General features: G+C 41.7%; 1 protein-coding gene across 1 annotated transcript in view; it reads left to right on the plus strand.

Moving 5' to 3' along the window:
* Nucleotides 1–1,415: 1,415 nt before the first annotated feature.
* LOC135240870 (anosmin-1) overlaps nt 1,416–25,380 on the plus strand; it is a 52,124-nt gene continuing 28,159 nt past the window's right edge. Inside the window, exons 1-2 of the mRNA XM_064310880.1 lie at nt 1,416–1,676; nt 11,769–11,816. Coding sequence (XP_064166950.1) covers nt 1,485–1,676; nt 11,769–11,816 — 240 coding nt within the window. The 5' untranslated portion in view covers nt 1,416–1,484. The remainder of the gene's footprint in view (nt 1,677–11,768; nt 11,817–25,380) is intronic.

Raw genomic sequence — 25,380 nt, forward strand, 5'->3', positions numbered from 1 at the left:
CTGCTTGTTACCTAAACTGTGACCAGTAACACTTTCAACTGCAGGTCATTGAAGGATTGTCTTACTTATTTGGATGTTCCAGGACTTACATTATAGTTTGCCTCTTTGTGAACCAGTGTGGTCAGTGTTCATCAACAGAAATCAGTCTGTGAAATGTGTGGACTGCTCCTGTGCTTCTCTACCTTACAATGTTGTGTAAACCCTCTAGGAACCAGGTGTGCTGTTTCCGCCAGCAGTCCCTTCCAGCACAATGGCAGCATGCTGTGATGGCAGATATGGCCCATTTTTTTAAAATTCCTGAAGTGGCATAAAAGAACTTGACTAAAAACCACAAATATTTCCATGTATTTTTTTGTTTTGTTTTGTATTTTTATGCATTTTACATCAAAGAATCTGCCACCACAAATTAACACAAACTCTTTGTGGTGCAATGTTCCATGGCTTAAAAATATATAGAAATGTACCAAATGAAGTTTTTGTTAAAGTGTTGTCTGTGAGCACAGCTTCCTGTGTGCATTATTTATATGGGCTCTGGAATGTGGGACCAAATGGTATCTGTAAAGAGTTTAATTAACACTGGACATTTTATTGTGTACCTGAACTAGGGATTGGAGAACGTGTGTTCTACATGTATGTTTGTGCTAATCTAATTGCAGGACAGATGCATTCCTGGCCACTATAATTTGGAACAATTTAAGTGAAATTGAAATATGCATGGAAACAAAGTTGTGTTGTTTTTTTAAACTCAATCTATGGACAAAATTTCTGTGTATTCTTGAGGCGGGATCATGTGAGGTTGTTGAATATTGTCAACTTTCCACATGCAGTCTTAACTGTTACTGAAAAATAATTTAAAACAAAAGAAATTATAGAGTAGATTTTATCCAAATCCTAATATTAGCCTGGTCAGACCACAACCCTCTCAACCCCCCCTTTTCTAACAAAAAAGTAAAGTCTGTCTGACCCCTTTCATTCTTTTGGCTACTCTCAGGAATTTAGAAATTGGGTTTTTTACCAGACACGTTTATGTTTTTCCTTTTAAATTTTAATTAATTAATTAATTTATTTATTTGGTTTCTGTCACATGCATATCAATGCACCGTCATATTCCTTGACATTTAACTTATAATGCAATCCATGTTGCTACACACTTAGAAGATCTTGTTCCGTTCCCTGTCCCTACACTACTGCAGAAACACAGCTGCAACACAAACTCAATGTAAGCAATTATGTTTTAACCTAAAACGTATTGCCTAAAAACGGAGTATCGAGCAATTTGATAACAATTGGGTAGAAGCGCAATTGTTGTTGCCCTACCTGGCACTACGCTCTAACCAAATGTCAGTCATTTTTGGTTCATCCAATAGCGCGCCACGCGCGGTTCTGACTCCTCCCCAAGTAGGTTATTGAAGTTTCTTTAGTTCCTAGAGTGGAGTCGAGCAGTCTAGACCGATCAGAGCGTGGAGATAAAACACGAGTTAGCAATGTTTCCGAGGAACCACAGTATGTACGTGACCCTGTTTCTGTGGATTACAGCCTCCTTGAGCCTCGGAAATGCAGCCACGAAGAAGCAGGACGAGTCCTTCTTCACGGGTAGCATTTACCGAGCAAGATGCGCTTCGAGGTGTCTCAGTCTTCATATCACGCGCATATCTGCTTTTTTCAAGCATTTTCAGGTAAAGCTTGTTGGCATAATATTGCCAAGACATAGCCTACAACTGGTCCGAGGTTCTAGGCTAACGCATACCCATGGACTTGAAGGCGCACAATTTACTTACTGTGTGTTTAGCTTCTATTTCATTGTAGTCATTTACTGGGAATGAAAAAATAAATAAATAAAAAGAGTAAGGGGGGGAAAGTATGATATTTTCAAGCATGTTTAACTATCAGATAAATTGAAATGTATTCATTCATCTTTTGATACGTTGGAAAGTGCGAGTAAAAGTTATCGGAAAGGGGTTCAGCTCTTTGCTCCTTGGAGACTAGAGATACAGCGTGTGGCAGTCCCCCGAGTAGAATGTGCCATCTAGAACGGACGATGCTCCAGACTTGTACTTTGTCAATGGTTAAAAGGCTTTTGGACTCAGTGATATTCTCACAGTACAATTAAGAAGTACGCTAATTAATTAAACGACAGGCATTATTTTTCTTACTAACGCATTGCACTGAAAGTGCGGGGTGAATTCGGAACCGGCCAGCCAGGGCACAACTTGTTTATTGTGATAAGACCATTTTAGAGGAACTTGTAGACTTAACTCAAACGACCCCATAATTATTCATTGTAAGGAAGAATGACATAGAGCGTAATGTGGCTTTGCAAAGGCTGCCTTCTGGGGTTTTGTGTATTCTCACTGGGATACCATTACATCATTACTTTATTTTTTGTCATTGTAGTTATTTAGTAGCGTAGGCAAAAGTAATTTCATTGTAATCTCGGTTTTATTGACCCCTGGAAAAGCCTTATTCTCCAGTATCAGGTTTATACGCACTATAAACAGTTATTCTCCTTCCTTTTCTTATAGTAAATCTCTATATGTGCTGCTGGCACATTTGACACATTTAAATGATAAATAAATGAATTTGCTAAACATATTTATTAAAATAGCCTATTAATGGTTTTGCTGTGTTTTTAATGTCGTGTATGGTCTTGAATGATCGCTTCGTCAGCGTTCTTCGCGTTCACCTATCAGTTGACATGCGCGCTTCTTCCTGTCACTTTGCTCTTTGAATTATATTGGGTTTGATGGGAACCGTATTAAGTTTGATGTTATAACGCAGCACCATTGATATGTGATAATATATATTTTTTAAAAGATAGTACTTTCACTGGTAATTTTTTTATATTCGACAGATCCATTTGTCTATTTAATTGACATTCCTGTAGATTATTGTCTGTTAGCCCGTTATACACAGGAATTGTGTCAGAAGTTGTTTTTCACTCGTCGCTGGACGCAGTGTTCTCCCCAGACGCTCTGGTGAAAGGGATTGTAGCGGGGCTTTATTTCGTTTCCTTGGACAAGCTATTCAAAGTGTATGGGTTTTCTTAAGCAAATGCGTTGCATATACAAGCTAAAAAAATCTAAATGATAAACCCCATGGGGGTTCAGTTGTGGCTGAGGTTTTTTTGTTGCAGAATAAATGTTTCTAATTACTGTATGGTTCATTACTACAACAAAGACGTAACATGAACTCCAATAATATGGACTTTGGTGTAGGCTATTGTATTTGAAAACAAAACCAATGTTAGATGATAAAGAGTGAGCAGGCAAACATATCGATTGTATGTTTATTCGGTGACATATAGGCTACATTAAAGCAATATTTTAAATGTTTTTGTCTACCCTTCAAATAAGATTTACCAATTCTCTAACAGTGAGCTGAACCCTTCCTTTTATTAAAGACTACATATAGCCTACATAGTTGCACTTTCTCTGATTTATATGCTTTCTGGAATTGCGTGTGTGTATAAACTCTCCGAATAACATGCGCATCTTTTAAAGTATAGTGCAATAACCAGAAACGTCAGGACAGCATCCCGGGCTTCACTGGATCATTCTTCAAACGCGCGTTGAGAGGGCACGTCTAATATTTTCCGCAATTAAGTGTTTTTTGTTGTTGTTGTTGTTGCCAGGATTAAAAAGAAGAAAGCCTATTTGTGCTCCGATAGGAGCGAGACTGGCCGAGAGCAGGCGCGCGCGTGCGTGTTGTCTAACAGTAGCCAACGATCTGTAATTAAATGTTTTGATGCTCTGCGAATTGTTCTGGAGCCGCTGTGTTCTCACTGGGGCATCCGCAAGGGAACAAGAGCCCTGGCCACCTGCAAAAATATCCCCCCGCGCCACCAAATGCCACTGTCGCACCTCCCCGGCATTACCGATGTTCGCGCACTGACCTTTGGAAGCGAGCAATGCCATTCCTGGTTTAGTTTGATTGAAGGTTAGACAGACGTGGAAAAATGAATGGGTTAAATAAATAATTTAAACAATTGCCTGTAATAGACAGATCTTTGGATTCACTTAAATATAGAACAGGGGTAAACAATTTAACATTTTAATTGAGATATCTGCATATCATTGGGGGAAAATTCCACATGTAATTGGCCTAAGAGACTTTAAACCTTTTAAAATGAATTTGTGTTCTGAGGAAACACTGCATTTGGATAGTCTTTTGGTTCTCAACTCTTGGGCTTTGTTAACACAGAGGTAAAGTTAAAACTTTGATGTGTGTTCAGCTTTCTGGTTGGTCTAACTGCTTGATTGTGGAAAAGAATGCGTTGTGAAACCTCTGCTTCTACTGCTCTTGTAATATAAAGCTTGAACTTCTCCCCCACTTAGCTAATTTTGCAGTGAACTAACCTGGGTCCTGATTATTCACTGACTAAGCAGTTAATTTGGGAGCTCATAAAATGGGAGCCCATTCAGAACAATACTATGCAACGGCTAAAAGACAAAAAGTTTTTCAGCACTGATTGGGTCAAAACATCAGTAAAATTCAGGATGGACAGAGCAATTTGTGATTTTAGCATCAAAAGAAACAGACTGTTTTTTATTGACACAATGTGAATATGGCAGGCATGTGGCTTTCCCCAATACAGCTGTCACGGGAAGGAGACCCTGCCTTCATTGTGCGGTTTTGACAGCCAAGAACCAAATGCGGGACAAATTGGTGTGCTTTGAGGCTCAGTGTAAGCGGCATGAAAAGTAAGCGCCATTTAATGTGCAAATGAAAGGCGACCAGTGATTGGTCACCTACAGTAGGCTTCCCGCGAGGCTAGGAAAATGGTGCTTACAATGTCACAGTGTGGAGCGACTCTGGGTCGTTTTCATTCTCCCAGCTGATCGCATCTGGTGGCGTGCACACAAATATGGCAGGCTTTTTTCTGCCAGTGACAAAACACTCATGGCATTAGTAGTTAAAATTAATAGGGACTGAGAGTGCCACATTAAGGCCTGAGCACGTTTTCCATTCGCAACAAGGCACGCTTTTCTTTTGGCTGTGATGCAGCGAATGACAGAACTTTGGCCTCCATTTAAAAAGCTTTCCTGCAAGTTTTCAAATGTCCAATTTTAGTCAGTGTAATGCAGTGTTATGAGCAACATTTCGCTGGAGAAGAGATGCCTGTTAGTGTAATTTTGTCTGGGAACCTTCCATTCTTTATGATCATTATCCTCCCTAAACAGACTCATGTCCTGTAAATGTCTGACTGTATGCCTTGTATTAAGGTAAACAGGGGTACAATATATTTTATCTACTATCATCTATCATTTGTTTATATTACTTTTTGTGCCAATTATTCAGAGTGAAAACCTTACACTATTATAAAGTTATATTTTGTTCAAATTCTTCTGGATGATATTGGGCTAATGGTTAAGAATATAATGAAATAATGAATAACTACAATTCAATGACTACAACTAAAGACTTTTTATATTGACACTCAATATAACGATGGGTAAAGTACGGTGATGGATGTGTTGTAAAGAGATTGGTTTCAGTCTGCTGGTGCAGAAAAAAAATCTAGTTGGTTATGGAATTGCTTACTTTTTTAAATGAGTTAATTGACTGAGAAATATCATCAAATGCATATATATTTTTAGACATTTTATTTAACACTTGGACGGAAACATGCAATTTGACATCTACTCTGAATAGGCAGAGGGCAGTTTGCAATATGCATTGGAGCTCAACGGCACTAAAATGTGTCAGATAGACAGAGGCCCTGTTCACTAACTATGCCAGTGAGCATTGGTCTTGTATCGGGATTATTTATGTGAGGAGCTGTGAAGCCAAAAGCAAGGTGTGTCAGTGCAGCCTTGTTATTCATAGTCATAAAAATATTACATTTTAAATTCGCCCATTCATTCTGAACACCTTGGCCTGTTGGAGTTTCCTTTTTCCGCATCTTGAGGGAGAGTTGTGTTTTTTAAACCAAACGGAAAAAAAATATCGGAAAATTAGTTTAGCTGTATTCCTTTTATTGCCTTTGATATAAAATAACTTGTGGTGGGAATCAAACCACGACCACTGCTCGTCTTATGTGTAGACTATTTCATTAGTTAAGGGGATGAATGGAGGCTTATGTTGTCCGGACTCACCTCCTGGTAAAGCATTTAAACCATGACAGACTTGTCAGTAAATCTCTTAGTCTGCACTGTGCTGTAGCACCTCCAAGGTTTTTGGACTGACAAACACAGCATGGACGCAGCTGGGTGTCTTTTAATAGATTGGCTTTATTAAGCAGGACTTTGCCTGGACCGAGGCAGAGCTTGAAGATGAAGTGAAATCTGTTTGTGTTGTATGAGTCAGCTTTGTACATTCTGATATCACATTATATAATGAAATGGCTAGATTTGGAATGGTCAGAAATAACTTGCAAATGGAGATGTGGAAGAATTCAATTTGATTTGACTGGTTTAGTGGAAAACAAAGTTGAACCTTACCATGCATTTATAACCTTACCTTGCATTTATAAAATGCTGTGCGTTTTATGCAGTCCAATATAATTTTGTTTTAACCAAAGCTAAACTTAAATATGGGACTGATTTACTTCAAACGTAAGATTCTGAAATTGGTGTAGGGTAGAAATGGTGTAGCGTAGCATGGATTGATGTTGCTAAAAATGAGAAAAGGCAGATAATATAATTTGTTAATTATATTAACCACCCTGAAATTAAATTGAGCTCTCTAACTTAATTATTTTGTTTTGCACTTAAATTCTCAATCCCCAGCATCTCTTAGTTAGCATATGTAAACTTATCTGATGTAGATGTATGAAATCTGAACGATGATGAGTACTGAATAATTCTTGTTTTATCTTTTCATACATTCATCAAACAGTCTAAAAGACGCATCACACACTTGCATGAGGGATCAAATTAATCAACTGATATCCTTCATTTCCTTCCTCGTAGTGAATGAGAATGCACTTCAATTTTCAGTGAGTCTTTATTTAAGCTGACACAACCAGAGTTCCATGTGATGTTTTTGTGGGGAGAAAATACAGGTCTCAATGACCAATTGAATATCAGTTGGACCAGAAAATACACTATCCTACTCATTGGATTTGATTAAGGGATCTGGTATCAGTCAGTGTTGGGGGTAACACGTGTCCAGTTATACCATTTGTTTTTGTGTGGTCAGGGGTACTGCTGGATGACCACACAAAACATTCCTGTGAATTCACACATATTCTGAGAATGGAGATGATGTGAATGGCTCCTATCTATGCGCAGTAGAGTGGCTCTCATAAAAGTTTGCCTTTTTGTTTGATCAGTTTCAGGTTCAATATGCAAGGCCTGGACTTGCTGGCATTGTATGTGTGCGATAAAGCAACTGTTTTGTTGTATATGTGCATATACTAAATAAAAGCTGACCGTAAGAAAGTGGAGAGATTTTATACAGGATTTTTAAAAAATTAAACTTGTTGTTTTACAAGACCATTCAAACAGATACATTTAAAAAACCTCTTTTGCACCGCTGTGTGCTGTATACCTTTTTAAGATGCACAAATTAACCAGAACACATATATAAAAATGAATAAACTAGACCAATACACCACCAGCAACAGCCTTTGGTGAACATTCATTTGGATAATAACCCAATTAAATCCAATTTATTAAAGGTCAGTTGAAACAAAAGCCAGTATAACCAAATTATGTCCAATGCCATGGATGAGAAGTACTGATGTAAATCACACTCGTTACCTGTGTTCTGAAAAGGTTAACATTCAGAGTTACTTAACTGGAAATGTCACAAAAAGTTTTAGTTGTGGCAATAATAGTACATTAGGTTGTCCATCTATTTATTATAAACATACAGATCACTGTAAACAATTACCTAAGCAATGGAAGACCTCCAGTTGCAAGTGTGTAATGGTAGCAAATACCATGCCCTGCTTGGGATGCCTAGCTAATTCTGCCTGCACAACACAAGACCCGAGCAGCCCACCTGCCCTGTCTCCTCAGCCAACCCTGGCTGTAATAAAAATTCCTCTTTCTCCTGTCCTGTGTTTGCTCAACCTCCTCAGTGACATTGGTATGGCTGTTGGGTCACATGGCGTCTCCACGTCCGCCGCGCCGGTCCCCGTGACCCCTTTGATGCTGCTCGTGTTGCGCTGAGGCGGGCCGTTTTTCCGAAACTCCAGATGGCGGTGGCGTCCGTTGGAGAGAAGGATAACTGTGGCGCTCTGGAGCTGCGTTGTGATGGAAGGGGTTAGGAATGCGGTTCGTACAGGAACGGGGGGGTGACCCGCGTCCCTCCTGCCTGTACGCCGTGCGGTGGGATAGAGGGGAGGTGACCTGTCGTCCCCCCCCCCCTCCGGTGCGCGACATGGCAGGGTCAGCCCGGAACAGCTGGGGCAACATCCTGGCCGGCCCTCCCGCTGACAGGGATCAGAATTAGCCCCTCACCTCGGTCAGGGATGTCACTCGTCTGATAGAGGCGTCGCTTGTCTGGATCCCCCAAAGCCCCTTGCAAAGCCCAGTACACACAGTGCAATTTTTTGAAAATTGCAGGGGATATAATGTGCTGTCCTTGGAGGGCCTGCTAAGCTAGCTGTCTACGGCCGTCCAGAGGCTGGAATAATGAGATCCAGCACAGAGTTTGTCGGTACATTGACTTTACCCTTTTATGTTGTCACAGCTCTCTTAACTCCCAAATGTGATTAGAGGTAGATTTGGATAAACATGCTGAGGCTCATATGGTATCTGGGCTGCCCATTAACACTCTGCCTGCCTGACATTGGGAAAAGCACACTAAACAGAACATCATTTTGCATAATGATACTCATTCCCCCCAAAAAATGACATGGGTTGTTATCACAAGTGTACTAAGAGTGTACCTGACACAGTACACCAGTTGGTTACTCTGGAATATGTGGAGTAGAAGCTAATGCCCCCCACACGTTTGGAAATTTGGGAATGGAAGTGCTCTATGCATCACCACCACTAGTTGCAAGCTTTTTTTGCTAGCTTATTGAGGGCTTGTAAATCAGATAACAGCTAATTTTAGTCCATACAAAATCACTGACAGCAGCTGCCAAGTCAGCTACCTATTTCTTTCCAGATGTAAAATTTCTGTCTTCAGATTTTTGTCTGTAGTGGACAAGAATTTTCCTTGCCTACGAGACCAGTATGTACATGTCAGTGCCATAAAAGTAGGTAGCAACCTTTGTGTATAAAGAAGCTGCTGCTCAGTACAACTACCAAGACAAAATAAAACTTTAAATATGGAAACAGTCCTTGAGCAGAATCATGGGCTCTGTTCCCAAGTCTTTGTCATTAGTCATGAATGTCTTTGAAACCTACTGACCATTATCATTGACACCGAATACCAAATATTCTCTGGTACTGGATAATGAATTAAGTCCTTTAATGATAAAGTACTTTTCCTTGGGGACCTTGGGGGTTCCACTGGATTATATTGTATGAAAAGACTTTGAACTTGACATTGAACTTACGCAGACTGCTCCTCAGTGATCCCTGAGATTTCTCAAATAGTCTGCTGGAGTTTTATTTTAGGGTAGCGTGTATACTGAGAGCACAATGAACTTCTATTTACATGTATAACAATTCTATTGTGAATGATAATGGCAGCATAATTGTTTTTAGCATCTTGCCTCTCAAGAAAGTTGAATAAATAAAAGATTAAATCCTTTCTTTGTTGAGAAAAGTCAGTCCCATTGAGACAGAAATCTTATTTTCGAAGGATCCCTCCCTGACAAACAAGTTTCTGCTGAAAAGCACTGCTAATGCAGTCCATTCTTATTATCCATTGCTATTCTGCACTGCCTGGAGTTCTGTTTGCAGCCTGGTACGTGCACACGTTGGTAGATCATGCAGGGTTCATGCTAGGTGAATAGGTGCCTACTCCATGCTCCATTGCAGAACACCAAGTTCCATTCCAGGAAAGTCTGACACGAATGCAACATACAGCCATGGGCCGTCAATGCCAATTTGCCACAGTCCCAAATATATAGAAATCCCCTGGAACACTGTACTTTGGTGTGGTGAGGCAGTGTGGTGTAGTGATCAGTATTGCTCTAAATGTGGCTAAATGAACTGAACCTGTAACTGAGATGTTTTGGGTTCAAAACTGAGGTGGGGCAGCCGTAAAAATGGGTAGTATGTAAAAACGTAAGATGCAGAGCCGTTTAGTCCATGAAGATTTAAATTCTGCAGGATTCAGAGCCTAAATTACCTGTATTATTACACAATCACTTTGATCCACCTTATAATGTATTATTTGAGGTTAAGTACTTAATTACTATGCAATTGTATGAGAAAATAAAGTGTTGCTCATTGGAGCAGGCAATTGATTTTTTTGTGTTGTCATGTGCTGTGGTCTCTCACACTGAGGCACTGCACAGTTTGGTATTGGTAATTAGAGATAAGCACACCAGTGGGGCGTAGGGCCATCTATTTCTCTTCTCCTGATTGGTGCCCAGGAAATGACTATAGCAACAGTCATTGTTGTTCAGAATGGAGGGGAAATACAGTCTCATCTCAGCAGAAGCTTCCCCAAACATTTTGAGTTCGCGGGAACCTAGAAGTGGTGTTTACAGCCTGCATCAGCATGCTGACAGAAGCGCGTGGTCAGATGACCTCCGAGGGTCAGCGGCAGAGATCAGACAGGAAGTGTGGGGGTGAGGAGGAAAGAAAAAGTGCCTTGTGAATTCTGTGCTTTTGCCAAAATGGACGGATTACAGAATCCAAATAAGGCAGATGATCCCAAATGTAATCTCACAACCTCCTAAAATGACTGCACTCTGGATTGACTGCACTCTGGTTTAGGATCCCCACCACTATAAAATTGTTCACTGTTACAGTACGTCCTTCCCGAAGACACTGTTAGGGTGCTGAACAGATGCTTTAGACACACGGGCGACTGGAATGTTGTTAATCTCCTACAACGTGTTGCGCTGATACAGTCATCATGGACCCACAGCCCACAGCGTGGCCCAGTTGGGCTCAGGTTACGCTAGAGAGCACTCTTCACCCTGCTGACCTTCCTTAACCAATTTGGAATGATCATGCTGTCAGGCTCGGCATTCCCATCACTGCAATGTCAATCAGTTCAGAGGAGAGCAGACAGGCTAGGCGCGTACTGTCCTCTAGAGCGTGTGCTGTTGACCACCGCTTCTCCTCACTCTGCAGTCAGTCAGCTAAGCTCCACATCCACTGCAGACATTCTCATTGAAACCCTACATCCCTTGGTGACAATATGGCCGAATGTGCACAAGCCTGTGAGGCTGATGAATTTAGTCTGCATTGTCAGGAAATGGCCGTTCCTTACTAGGATGAGCCACCCAGCAGCCCCAGTTGAATTCTAATAGCAATGTAGCCATCTGTTGCAGTTCAGTTGAACAGGGGTCTAAATATTAGCATGGCCAACCTCTTGCTAGTAACAGCCTTTAATGGTAAAACTGTGGTGTTCTTCAATTAATAAGGCACATACTGTACATACACACAAACTTGTACAACACATATTTACTGAGGCATAGTATAGGTAATATAATTTATATAACAGCTCCAACTCAAGAACCCTACTGGTACTCACTATGCGGCAACTACTCACTGTTGAGTGGTCACAAAATTATATAGAACATGGGAATCTATATACTATAAACTCAGACACACAGTATAACTGCAAAGAGTTCCTTTACTCAATGCTGCCTGGTTGCTTACATTGTATTAGTTAACAAAGTACATGCTTGAATGTTAAATGTTGTATTTTGACTGACATCATGCCTATTCTTTTTTCTGTTTTAGAATAATGGATCACTGGTGTGGTGTCAGAATCATAAGCAGTGCTCAAAGGTAATGTAACAGAAAGCATGGCTCATTTTATTTTATTGAAATTGCACTCAGAAAGACATTTGTATGGTACTTTAAATTGTTTAGATGTTGCAAGTTTCCAAAAATGCAGACACTATCCAGAAGAACTTGGGGGAGGTTTTCACGTGATTTAAAGTGTCATTAGAAACTTGTCACTATGATAAATTCAGCTGAACTAAAAGCAAAGGATGCTTTTACAGCCCATCCCAATTGTTCTGAGTCTAACTGCAAGGCAAACGGTGCATTTAGAGTTCAATTCATTTTTCACTAATGAGGAGATTTACGTGTTCCAACAGCACTCTAATTATGTGCAGCGAGGAACCTTCCCAAATTCTGCAGTAGAGCAGTGCAGCACACTTAATGTAATGTTTTGAAATTTGAGGTATTTCTCCACCTTCATAATAACTAGTTTCTCTAAAGTACATAAATTATTGAGGATTATAATTCTTTTAGTGAAAAGTTTCATGTTTGTGTTTTAGGAAAAACCGTTTCAGTGGGGGAATATAATTCAGACGACTGCCATTTTTACTATACTCTTACTGTACCCTAGACACTTGAAGCTGCCTCTCCTTAGAGTGATTTACAAGAAATAGAGACTTTATTCATGAAAAAAGATATATATATATATATATATATATATATATATATATCAATATTCATCAATATCTTTGAAGTCAAGCAGTAAAATGAGATTACTTTATTGATGGATTATTTCAATAGCGTATCATACATTAGCAAGGATATTTTTAAAACAAGCAATTATTTGTGGTAGTAGTGCTGACATTCTCTTGATGAAAGCTCATGTCAAAAAGAGTTTTGGTAATAGTTATTGTGTGGGAAGCATGGACCATAAATAGCATCAATGCCTTGGCACCGTCCCCAGCTAACAGAGCTTATAGAATTAGTTTATAATATTACATTTGGTTTCAATGTCTGCATGTCTGCTTTCCTTTTTGTGGAATGCCTGGCAAGAATATTTTAACTTAATTAGATGTTTTATTTACAACAGTAAAGAAAAGTTGCATGATTTTAGGTTCCAAAACATGAGGTCAGACCAGCAATTAATGTGAAGCTGAAGATTTTTTAATTTCAGATGAGAGGCTTTGAAGACGGAGGCTTGTATTTGGGCCGGTAGGTTAGCTGGGGTAAACCAGCCAGGCCTGGTTGTGTGTTGCAGAAGTGATGATAATCACCTCTTTGGCTAATTGTGGCACAACGTTATCTATGTTGTGGCACAACGTTCTGCATGGGCTTTTGGGTATTCTCTGCCTTCTCCTGTTCAGAGCTGCTGTCCTCTCAGTCTCTCTCAAAGCTGCTCACCCACCCCTACCCCAAACAGAGTCCCGACAGGATGAGACTGTCAATGAGGGCTGTTCTACACAGCATAACCAAGGGAAATTGTAGCAGTGTCAAAAAAGAGACTGTTTACAATAATAAATTAGCCTGTCCAGGGAGTTGTTTTTGTTTCCTTCTTTGGAAGTTGTTTTGTTCTGCATAGATATACAGTGTAGTATTGGGTCTCTATTGATGCACAGTGTTGATTATTGTGAAATCCATCTAAAAATAAATTAAACCCAACAAACTTTCTGCAAGTTAGAGTGCTGGTTTAGTAGCGTAACATTAGGTAGGGGATATAGCTTTGCCAGTGCATAACAATTTACTCTGTTTCAGCTCTTAATAAGAGTGGATTAGTGTAAAGTGCAGAATCCAGCGACAGGTGGCTGCACCAAACTGCGCAGTAACTGCTGAGAATTGAGTGCTGTTTCTATCCCTGACATTTAACATAGGGGCCTCCAACCCTGGTCCTAGACAGCCACAGGGTCTGCTGATTTTACTTTAATCTTAAAATCAGTGAAAGATTTTGACCTGAGTAACTGTAGGAGGTGAGCTAACTGTGCAGTTAACTATAATTGATCGAAAAGTGCTTAGCAACAATAAAAACAGATCCTGGCTCTCCAGGACCAAGGCTGGGGTTGCCTGCTGTGGCCAAAGCACAGGAGCAAACAGCTCTGTCAGAATTCTCTGTGTCAGTTACACCACCACTTGCCAATTAAAATTCTTCCTTAAAATGGCCTCTGAGTTTGCTTTTGGTTTCTCTGCTTGGTTTCTGTTATGTGAAAGAGCGCGTCTGAATAGCTCGCAAAATGAAGCTAGTTATCACCCAGGCGATGACAGATAGGATCTCTTGGTAATTTCATTCACGTCGGCGTCTGTGCAGGGGCGAATTCAGCAACAGTTTTTCATTCAGAAGGGCGAGAATAAAGGCGAGTGCACATAAATGGCAAGATTCTCACCTCAAGTTGTGGAATATTACACTGTAAATCACGTCCCTTAGCAGTGATACTTTTTTTTTAAATTAATAACTGAAAAAATTAATGTTGATTTTTGAAGAAAGAAAAGTCTGCCAAGAAATTACTGTTTACAAAGTTGCAGTCTACATGGCTGAACAAAAAGCTCTGAATGCCAGAATCACTACAAGAATGAAAATGGACTGGGGATATTTGACAAGTGCTGTGGTGCATTTTACACATTAAAAGTGAATAAAAATTGGATCAGTTATTTTCCAAAGTATTTACATCTTTCATGTTTTATTCTAAGTTGCAGATTCCAAACATATTTTTTTAAAGAAATGCAGTACGACTAATGACTATTGCCTGACCACCCTAGAGCCTGCTAGCTGAAGCAGCTTTAGCTTCTCTTGATCTCTTCTCCATGGATTGTTAAGAAAGTCTATGGCCATTTGTGAATGGGGGTTCTTTTAGGCAGCTCTCTGGAGAATGCCCTTTAACCATTGACCTAAAGAGATTAAACGCTAATTCCTTTTACCATCTCATGCTGACAGTGTGGGCTGTGGGTTTCAAGGATGTGCATTCATAACCGAGAAGCATGCTTTTAAAGTCTTTTGAAAAGGAATAAAATCTTGTATTTTTTTAACTTCAGAGACACTGAAATAAAAATCTGCCTTTTGAAGATGCATCTGGGATATTTTCCAGTATAAATCTTTTTGTCAATTAACTGAGAATGATTGTCTTTGAAAAGACAGGCTGTGGTGATGAAGTCTGTTGGTCAGGGTTATGGAGGAGTGCAGTCGGAATCACATCACTTTGACTAACATCTGTGGTCAGCTAACCACCCCCAGCTGTGCTGGGTTCCACCTCAACATACCCCCTCACTTTTTGTTTAAAGTCTACTAAGACAGAACGCTTGTGGACAGAATTAAAATTCAGATTTGCCTTTCTTGCTTGCTACAATTTACTTTCACTTCCGTCATTGATGTGTTTTGATCAAGTCACCTGCACCAGCTGTGGGAAGAATGGCCTCTCAGTGAAGTATCTAAATGTGATCATTTCCCCTAGGGTTATTCAGACTGCAAAAGGTCCTGCATGTATAAATTATTTTGGCATGCAGGGGCTGTATACTTTTTACATAGGGAGAGAAGCTGTGCTGATACTTAACTTTTTTTACATGGCAGATTTTGGACAGAATTCAATAGTCTTTACTAAATGGAGAAGAGGTCAGTGCTAATGAATAGTCTGTAGATTCTCAGCCAAGAGCTTTACATAGACGCAAAGCAGCTTTTTAAAGTTCTCAGTTTTTGTTTTCATAATGTAGAGGACTTGATATCTTTCCTTTCCACAGTAATGGCCAGTGTTGACTCTTGGCAATAGCTGTCCCATGGTCTTTTATCATTAGAGTTTTATATTTTAAATAGGATTCAGATGAAGTCCTGTCCAAGCCCAGTGCATGTTTTTTATAATTGCCTGTCTGCATGGGTGAAATTGTAAAATAAAATGGATGTCTTGTTTCCCCTGCTGTAACAAGTGTGTCATTTTGGAGGTCCCTCTGAATAATTAAAAAAACATCTATTTTTGGCAAGGGGTCTGTAAATCATGGGTTTTTATTTTATGATGCTCTGAGGTTGTTATCAGAGCATATGTTCATGTTTGTGCATATTGTCATTTACTGTCATTTTAGTATTTTGTCAAATTAAGCTGAGACAGCTCTGATATCAAGTGCATCCTATTTTTGAGTTGGAAGATTCGACAGGTATAATATGTACTTTATTTTAGTAATAAACAAGTTGTTATTGTTTCTACTTAAAGGTTTGGGGGAAAGGTAAACATTTTTGCTGTTTATGGTTTGTAAAAGGATTGACGCTTTTCAGCCTAATTGACTGAAGTGTTTATGCAGTGACTCACTTAAAAGTGTCTCAATGCCTCCAGAAAGCAGCAGCTCAGGGGCGTGCTACAGAATTCTCCCCAGTATGGACACACGTTGTATGGTCCTGTGGCAAGATGTGCCGCCCCCCCCCCCCTTCCGTTTGACGAGCAGGAGAGCGCAAACTAGGAAGTCAAACAAAATGAACAAAAAACACAGCAGCCAAAGTAAACTTAGCCCACCAGCCCCCCCCCCCCAATGCCCATCCATGACTACTTTGGGGATAAAGCCGTACGGGTCGGCCCCTCCTTGGGGGCAGTGGGGACCTTTATTGAAGGGCTCTTCTGGGGGTCCATCTGCACATAATGGAAGTGGAAAGATTAGTTAATGATTTAAACAAAGGCTCTCACTGACCATTTCCATCTGTCAGCACTTTTAGGAAATCAAAGCTTCCAGTTTTAATTTGTGACGGGGGAGCGATCGTGCCCCCATCCCATCCATGGTGTCCAAAGTCAGGCCCCCCCCATCTCTGCTCCTCATGTGCTTCCCCCCTTCCCCCCATTGTCATGATAATTAACCTCGCTGCCCTCTCGGCAGACTGGATAGAAGGGGCATTTAGGAGCGGCGGGGCATCATTAGCATGCTATAACACCATCCTGTCCCCTCTTTCAGGGGGTGTTGAAAATTCACGCCTTTGTCCAACGTGGCATTGTTATTTTTCTACCCCCCCTCGTCTCCTTCGAATGCAACCACTTGAAAAAAATTGGCCAAACTGGAGCGAATGTTGGAAAAACTGCAGGGGCCTCCCCTTTGTGTTGGGACAAAGTGGATCTGGAAGAGTCTCAAAGTGTCTGCAGATTTTTGTGTGGCACGGAAGAACACAAGCGGTTGCTTTCCCTGTGTGGGGAGGCCGGGGGACGGGATCCATGCGAGGAATCAAATCCTGAAGTGGACACCAAGCACGCCAAGAAGGTCGCTGCATGGCTGCCGATTAGGCGGTTCACTTCATTACCCAGTACTCTTTTTTCAGGAAAAAGGGAATAAAACGGGCCTTGTTTGTGTGCACGGTCGAGTTGGCCTGTACAAATTGAGTGGTCTGTACCTGATTTTCCTCAGACCGCTGACTGAAAATCACAATGATGCGGGAGGAAACGTTGGCTGTTTATGAGCCTAAAAGAGCCCTCCTGCGTTTAAGATGCATCCCATGCCGGTTTTAATACACAAAGACAGGTCTCATGGGAAACTAACAAGCCCCACCAGGAAAAGGGCCACAATTAATCCATTAACTTTTAGTACTGTTGCCATTACCAACAGCCTCACAAATTAAATTAGCCATCATTAGCCTCCGTTTCCTTCTCATTTCCTGTCACATTCACCGGCCATTTTCGCCCATTATAAAGCTTTCCAATATACGTCTTGGGAGTAATGTTTTTTTTTTATTGTGGCTTCCCAACTTTAAGAGATATTGGTGGTCCTTTAGAGACAACATATATTCTATTTTATTATTTACATCTATTATCTACTCTGTATAACTATGTACCTATGAATTCCAAAATCAAGAAACAATATTTGTTGATTTTACATTCCTCAATAAGTCAGCCCTAAGAAAGGAAATTAATTAGAAATAACGATCATGGGAAAAGTTTGTCCCCCAGTTCAGAAGTGTCCATCAAGACCAGACTGGTCCCTCCCTCTCTTCCTTTCTCACGCTGAAAAGCCCACTGCCTTAACAATGCTATTTTTCTAGGTCAATCAGTCCAAAGAAAGTTAAATTGGTAGCTTTGGCTGAGCCTTGAGTCCACATTAATCTTCATTAAAAAGAGAAATAATAACGCACACCTTTAGTAGAACTGTCTTCCTGCCAGGACAGCTCCGTAGCTGCTGAGCGTCAGATAATTACTGTGAGGTCTTCACGCGGTAGTCATTTCTTTGGCTGTGAGCTTCCTGTGAAGTGCTGCGATGCCCATAACTCTGAGAGTAAGTGAGAAAGCAGTGGCCTGCTGCCTGTTTTATTGTTAGGTGTGGCTGGGCTTGCCTGCCTGCCAGGAAGTACTTCATAGCGCCTTTTTTTGGGACTGAGCCAAACTGGACTGTGTTGACACCTCTGCCCTTCTCTCTGTGTGTGGAATGCTAGCAACGCGCACAGACACAACCGCAGAACATTTGCTGTCCTGAGTGGTCCGAGCTACGTGTCATTGCTTAGACTCAGATTCAGTCTAGCTGCAGTAGACTGTTATTTGCGTGTTGAAACCATGGTAAGTTAAGCAAACAAAATTTGGAAGAATGCTAAACTACACCTTTTTTTAAAGATGCAGGTTAGCAAGAGAACACAATAATTATGCTAATGCACTGTTTGCAGTTCGTTAGGATGGTTTCACTGAGCTGTTTTATGCTATTTGTGATTCACCTACACCGACTATGGGTTAGAGCAGAATTACTTTGAGAGATGAAATGAAGTCTATGCTTTTTTAAACAGCTACTGGAATGAATGACCTAGTTTTGATAAAATAAAAAAGGAGTAACAGTCACTTGAATCTGAAAATCAAAGTGAAAGACAAAAACTAGATCTCAGTTGTCTGAAAAGAACTGCAGTTGAGAAACCCGACTCAGACACTTTGGAATTCATGTGGAATGAAGGCATTTATAGGAAATGAAGCATCAGACCCTTGCATGTGACCGCAGCGCTCTGTTTATGCAGTCTCGCTGGCGCAGCTGTGTCCCTTTACACCTACAGTACATAAACTCACCAACCTGCGTTCATTGTCCTATGAAGACTGTGTGACATTTCAAAAGATGTACATAGTTTGTATTATATAAAACTGACTATAATTAAATTTTAATAACTGTCCTTTAACGTGTGCTATACATATTGTAGCGTAGGGTATAATATGTGATATGATGGAAGCATTGTACTCCATTCTGTGATATGACTCATACTTTAAACAATATGCCTGCCATGCTGTAGTGAAAATGTTTATAAGTGTATTAGTATTATTGTGACAGGTTGAAGTCAGATTTTGTCCTTTGGGACTACTTTAACACTTTTGATTTGATTTTATTCTGTTCTATTCTTTTCAGTCCTTTCTTCATTGATGATTCTTCTGTGAATTTCTGTGTGGCAGATATATTTATTGTGGATGCCATCTCTGGGTGAGGTGTCTGGGAGTGAAGCATTTGGGGCTAGGTCCATGTGGAGCCCCAGCCCGGGTCTTTGTGTGTGGGTGGCGCGGGTGTGAAGGGGTGGGTCTGGCCTGTCCCAGCAGGACGGGGGCCTGATCTGGTCACGGCTGTTAACTTTGATTTGGTGCAAGGGGCCGCCGTACTGGCCACCGTCTGTGGGGCTCTTCTCTCACTTGGTGGGTGGCGGAGGGGACAGGGGTAAGAATACAGGAGAAGGGGGTAGGGAAGGGTAACTGACATCCTCTTCATTCCTCAATACCACAGTTGTGGCAGTTGTTGGAAGTGTCCTTAAATGAACACAAACCTTTACTCATATTACAACCTAGGAAAGGCACGCTAGTCTCATTATTTGGTTACCCCTCAGTGAAACAGAACTAAAGCAGATACTTCACCCATATTTAGGCCTACACATGTGATGTGAAAAGACACAGGCATTGCTTCCATTTCTAAACGAACACAGCGTGAATACCTTCAGGCGATGGGCTCGAATAAACCAACACTGCCGTATAATCAACTCTCCCACAGCTGGCTTCATTTGACGCTTCTCTCCTGTCAAATTACAGCCCCCCGCCCCCATTTTTTAATTTTCTCGCTTTTCAGGAGGGATTTTCTTAATCAGGACAGCTTGTGAAAATCCTCTTTGAGTAATTGTGTTCCCGTCACAGCGAGAAGATCTCTTGCTTATTCACAGTGTTTATTTTTATTCTCTGCGCATTAGGAGAAGTGTTTTGCCTTCTGAGCTCGGCCACCTTATCTGCATTCAGTGTTAGCTCAGACCTCCTGCTTAAACCGATCACTTTTACCTCAAGGGCTCTGAGCTGGGCCTATAATTATGTGGTGGAAAATGTTTGTGGAGGTGACTGGTGATATTAACAGCTGAGTGCTGTTGATGGAGCCGTGCCATGCTGTGCCAAATCATGCCACAACCCAGACAAGCTGGGATGATGGTGCTATGGTTTCCCACCATACTCTAGGTTCTGAGCTGTGCGTCACTCAAATTTGAGTAAGAGAGGACTGCTGGGTGGTTCTTTCTGGCAAGACACTGTGTTCCTGTGTGTGGACAGGCAACTTGGTTCGGTGTCTAATTCTGACTGTGCCAGTACTGCCTGTGGTTAGGAGTGCATACTTAGTCATAGCGTCACCTAAGGAAGCAGGGTTTTGCTCAGGGGGATTTCTCGAATCTCCTCACGCACCGGCGACCTCCCATTTTAAAACGGCCACCTGCAGTCCGTCTTCACCAGCTGTGCATAAAATGTACTCCTCCAAAACAGTGACTGAGTTTAACACACATTTTTAAAAATGATGTCCAACATCAGAGTCCAGGTAACACCTCACAGAAAATTAAGAGCCCAGCTGGAATGAAAACCTGAGAAGCAGCATACACAGAGGGTCCCAGTAAGCTGGATTTGAGTAACTGGCTTAACTGATATAATGTATGACTTCAGATTGACAGTTTCTGAACTGAGTGGCTGATATTATCTGTACTTGATTGCCTCATAGAAAAAAAACGTGATAAAAAACCAACAGAAACGTGAACGTAATGGGTCAGCCTGGTTCAGGGCATACGGTGGAAAATGCACATCGTGTGACTCAACTCTGCTTCCACTCGGGAAAATATCCAACATACGATACAAATCTGCGAAGAGTGGTGGATGTTGGATATCCATGATCCTCATCTCCTTCCCAAGGAGGAAAACTTCCAGAATCCAAAACAAAGGATACATTTGCCCGCTGCCATGAATGAAAATGGCTCTACTGTTTTGAATCATTTTTTAAAATTCGCCCTTAATAACATGTTGTGCAGCAGGGTTGTAGGTGCTCGGGTAATGGTATAATGCTGTGGGGGGATTACTTTGTCTGAATCCCTGGAGACGCTAACGGCTGCAATTTTCCGTTGTTGCTGTAGCAGGAGTTTCCCTCCTCCACCCACCCTTCAGTGTGGGACGTGAGGGTTTGGAAAGCTTTTCTCCTGGAATATACCTGCTGTACTCCGGAACCCACATCTGAACTGCTGGAAACCTGCGCTGGCTGTGTGCGTGGAATGGCGTTTTTCTAGTTCATCTGTTTTTAAGTGAGTTTTCTAGGTGCCTTTTTTGTTTACTCCCAGATGTGTCGGCAGAATATTGAGATTGGTCTCTGAAAAGTCCTTTTATTGGGGAAAGAGGGTTGTGTGGATTTTATGGTTGGTGAATTGGTGCTCACGATTAAGGAGTAGTGGATGCATTAGATGACAGCGGTCACAATCCAAAAGGAAGTTGGCCGAATGGGACATACAGACCACCTCACCTGTGACAGCACAGCCCACACCCCTGGCTGTGCATTTCCACCATACTGGAGAAGCCCAGCCTTCAACAGCACCTCCATTGATAATGCAGTGTCGGTGCGAGCATCAGCAGCAATTTAAAGAAAATGAAGGTTTATCGGCTGGGTAGTGGTGCATACCATTATTGCTGGGTAGATGTTAAATTAGGAGGTGTTATGGAGATATAACAGCTCAGGCTCAGAAATAAACATCCCTTTGCGGAGAAGGCTTGAGCACTGTAGTAATGGCTGCAATGGCTTTGACTGGGACATGTGCACGTAAGCACACTGAGACCCGTGCCACTGTCTTAATCGCAGGCTTAGTTTAGTCAGTATTATTCGGGGTGCAGTTTAAATGGCTAAGATTTCTAATGACTCCTAATTCATTTGCAACTGAAAAAAAATCCTCCAGTTCCACTCCTAATCCTGACCTTAATCCCAGCAAACATACTGCGATTAAAACCCAAACCCTGTTCCCATATCTGGCCCTGAGGGAGGCCTGGAACTTTCCTGACCCTGATTTAGAGAATCTCAATGCTGACACAGTTTGAGACAAAAGATTCTTTCCTTTTTGCAGTTAAAACAGAGGGTGTTATCTGTCATAATATCAAAGCAACACAAAAAGTTTTACTTTTAAACTTGTATCTGATAGAAATTATACTTTCTTTTTGACATCTTCACTTGCTGAGGAATGTCTCTTCTTTGAAGAACATTTCTCTTTCTCTCTCTGTCTCTCTCTTTCTGACTGTTTCTTTTTTTACAGTCATGAGTTTAGGTGTTTGTGAACTGCATGGCTGATTCTGACATTTACGTTAAACATGTTATACATTAAAATAATAAATTCTGTAATTGACTGAATAAATAGAAAATTAAATGATGTGATTCATCACATACTTCCCCATAAATAATGTACGTTCAGCTGAAGGGAAAGCCGACTCAAAATTAAATGGTTTACGCCTTGGGAAAGAATGGAATAGAAACAAGAAAAACTCATTTTATTTGCTTTAGACAATTAGTGGAACCAAGATACGGAAATTGAATTGCATTAGGAACTATCCAGAGCTGTCAATGGATAACGTGTTAATATGTTTTTAAAAAAGCATGCTGTTTAAGTAGATTTTGGAAAAGGCAGGTTTATAAATGGTAAGGAAATAGGATAACCACAATAGTAAAAATATTCATACAGCATTTTAATAACGGGAAAAAGAAAATTATTTGAGCTTAAAGTTGTACAGCCAGGGGAGAGCCTGTGCTGCTGTTGCTGGGAAAGTCTGGCAGTGGCTGTTTGTCTATACCCCTGCGTCTGCTTTAGTGCGGCTAGCTTCGGGGCCGGGGGTCCGTCTCTGGGCGCTGCAGCCTCTTCACTCGTCGCTGTGATGGCGGGCGGGTCGCGGGAGAGTACAGTAAATCAGATATGAGCCCGACCGGGGGCCGCACCGAGAGGCAGCCACGGCACTCCGGGCCCCATTTTCCCAGGACCGTCCGGCGCAGCGAGGACAGCCGAAGCTCTTATCGTAAATCTGCCCCCGGTGGGTCTCACGGCCCTGCCCGCTTCTCAGGAAGCGCCACGGGACTGGGGTAGCGTTACAGCAACCCGAATCCCCCCGCCCCCTCTGTCTGCCTCTCTGTCCTGCCACTGCGCCATCGCTGATTCTCTACAGCGGAGAGCATCTCGATTTTTAAATGAGCTTGCTGCTATTTGCCACATTGATTTGTGTCGCTGTCATTTACCCATGTGCTTACTGGGGCAGTGGGCAGGGTGGGGGAAGGACGACTTTGTGACCAAGCAAATAACTTTGTTCAGCTGCAGACAAAATAAGACACCGTACTACCTGAGCTGTGAAGCAATTTCTCAGCTCATAAATAAGGCAAAGCCTGCTGATTGGGGGCAGATGTATAATTTATGGGCTCCCACACATAACCCCCCCCCCCACAAATGCATTCATTCACTTACTCTCTTTCATTCTATCACTCTCTCTCTCTATCCTCTCTCTCTCTCTCACACACACACACACACACCACACACATCTACACATGCACACACACACACACACACACACACACAGCCAAGTCTGCTAGATGTTCCTCAGAGTATCTTTTTTGTCCATTCCTTTAACTGCATTTTAATAAATAATGAAAGCACCACTTGCAGACTCAGTGTGACACCATTTGGCACGTTGTTTGACTGCAGCCTTATTACCTGTTGAAACAAACGAGCGGGAACAGCACCAACAGTTTCAACTGCTTCCAGAATTACATTGGCATTGTCATTTATCAATTTTTGCATTCCACATGGAGTCCGGTTAAAAAGTTAGTCCTTTCCTCTGAGGAAGGAAGTAAGGCTTGTGAGCCAATTGTTGAAGCAGCGTCACGGTCACGCTGAGGATGTGGAATGCCTGGTTTGGCAGATTAATTAATTGCATTCTATTTATGGCAAAAAACAAGGGACGGATCCCGCACGGCGTGTAGACAGGGAAGGCCGGATGCCAGGAGACTCTCCCTTTGAAAGCTCTGGTGCTTGACAGTAATTGAGAGAGCGGCGATTGACTGCGGTCGTTACTCTGTGTACCAAAAACCTGCGAGAGGGCCCAGAGAGTAACGTGACTCATGTAATCCTCTGTAAACATCATAACCAAGAACAAAATGACACTGGCCTTTGAAGCCCTGCTCTAATTTGATTGGAACCAGTGGGGCAGTTATGTTGAAAGGGGGGCGAGGGGGTGGGTGGGGGGGTGGGGGTGGATGGTGGGAGAGGGAGCGGGAAGGGGCCACGTTGTTTTGAAACTCAGGACGTTCCAGTAAATCCCATTCCCATTTTTTTGCCCCTGTTGTTCCTGATTGACACATACTGATTGCAGGTTGGGACAATAACGCAAGTGCACACCTGTGTTGGTTCACCCAGCCTGCACCTGTGTTGGTTTACTGACTGTAGTGGAGAGGGTGGGAAAATTCCATACTTTATTGACTGACTTATCATTGTCATTCATTTCCAGTATAAACAAAATTTTATTTCATTTCATGAATTCTTCACTTAAGCCCGCGGAAGTTCTTCAACCATGATTTTGCCTGGGAGAACATCCAAAGGTGATGACTGTTTTCTCTCCCCATATGATGGCACCTGCACAGAAACAATATTCTGAACAAAAGCAGGAGCATCTCAGGACACGTGTGTACATAGCTTGAGGAGGTTCGTGAGGTATGTTTGCTGAGTGCGAGTTTTCTTTCTCACTTTCTTTTTATCAAAATAACATTCAATAAATGAGATGTCTGGTCGGGGAATTCTGTGTCCTGTTTGACCTTTCAGAAAGGTCAGGCTGTCTACAACTGCTGGATATGAGCTCACTGAGGATTAGACTGTGCTCTGGATGCAGTCTCATTATTGGGAGGGATATCACGTAAATGGGTTAGAATGGGCAGTAAGTCTGTTGCTCTTCCTATTACCGAAGTAATGATGCATAAGACAAGTGTCTAAGGATTACAGTGCTGGGGTTATCCAACGACATACTTTGTCCCACACTAACAATGCTGAGGTTATTCTACAACAAACTGTGGCTAAGCCCTACAGCGATGTTGTTTTCCTAAAACAAACTTCGTTCCAGACTGACAATGTGGGGTTATCCTAAAACAAACTGTGTCTAAGCCTTTAGAGCACTGGGGTATCCTTCAGTGTACTTTGCTTCTGGACTTACAGTACTGCGATTGTGGGGTTATCCAACAACATGCAATATCTAAGCATTAAAGTGCTGGGGTCATCCCACAACACAGTGCTTACAGTCTGCCGGCTGTGCAGCTGTAACAGCGGGCCCATTGCAAAGCTGTGCAGTACATGAGAAAACACAGAACATGAAAAATGCAGAACATACAGTTTGAAAACGGGACAAACTTGCTTCTTTCTTCAACTACTGTC

Source organism: Anguilla rostrata, chromosome 15 (assembly GCF_018555375.3).
Source record: "Anguilla rostrata isolate EN2019 chromosome 15, ASM1855537v3, whole genome shotgun sequence".
Lineage (NCBI taxonomy): Eukaryota > Metazoa > Chordata > Actinopteri > Anguilliformes > Anguillidae > Anguilla > Anguilla rostrata.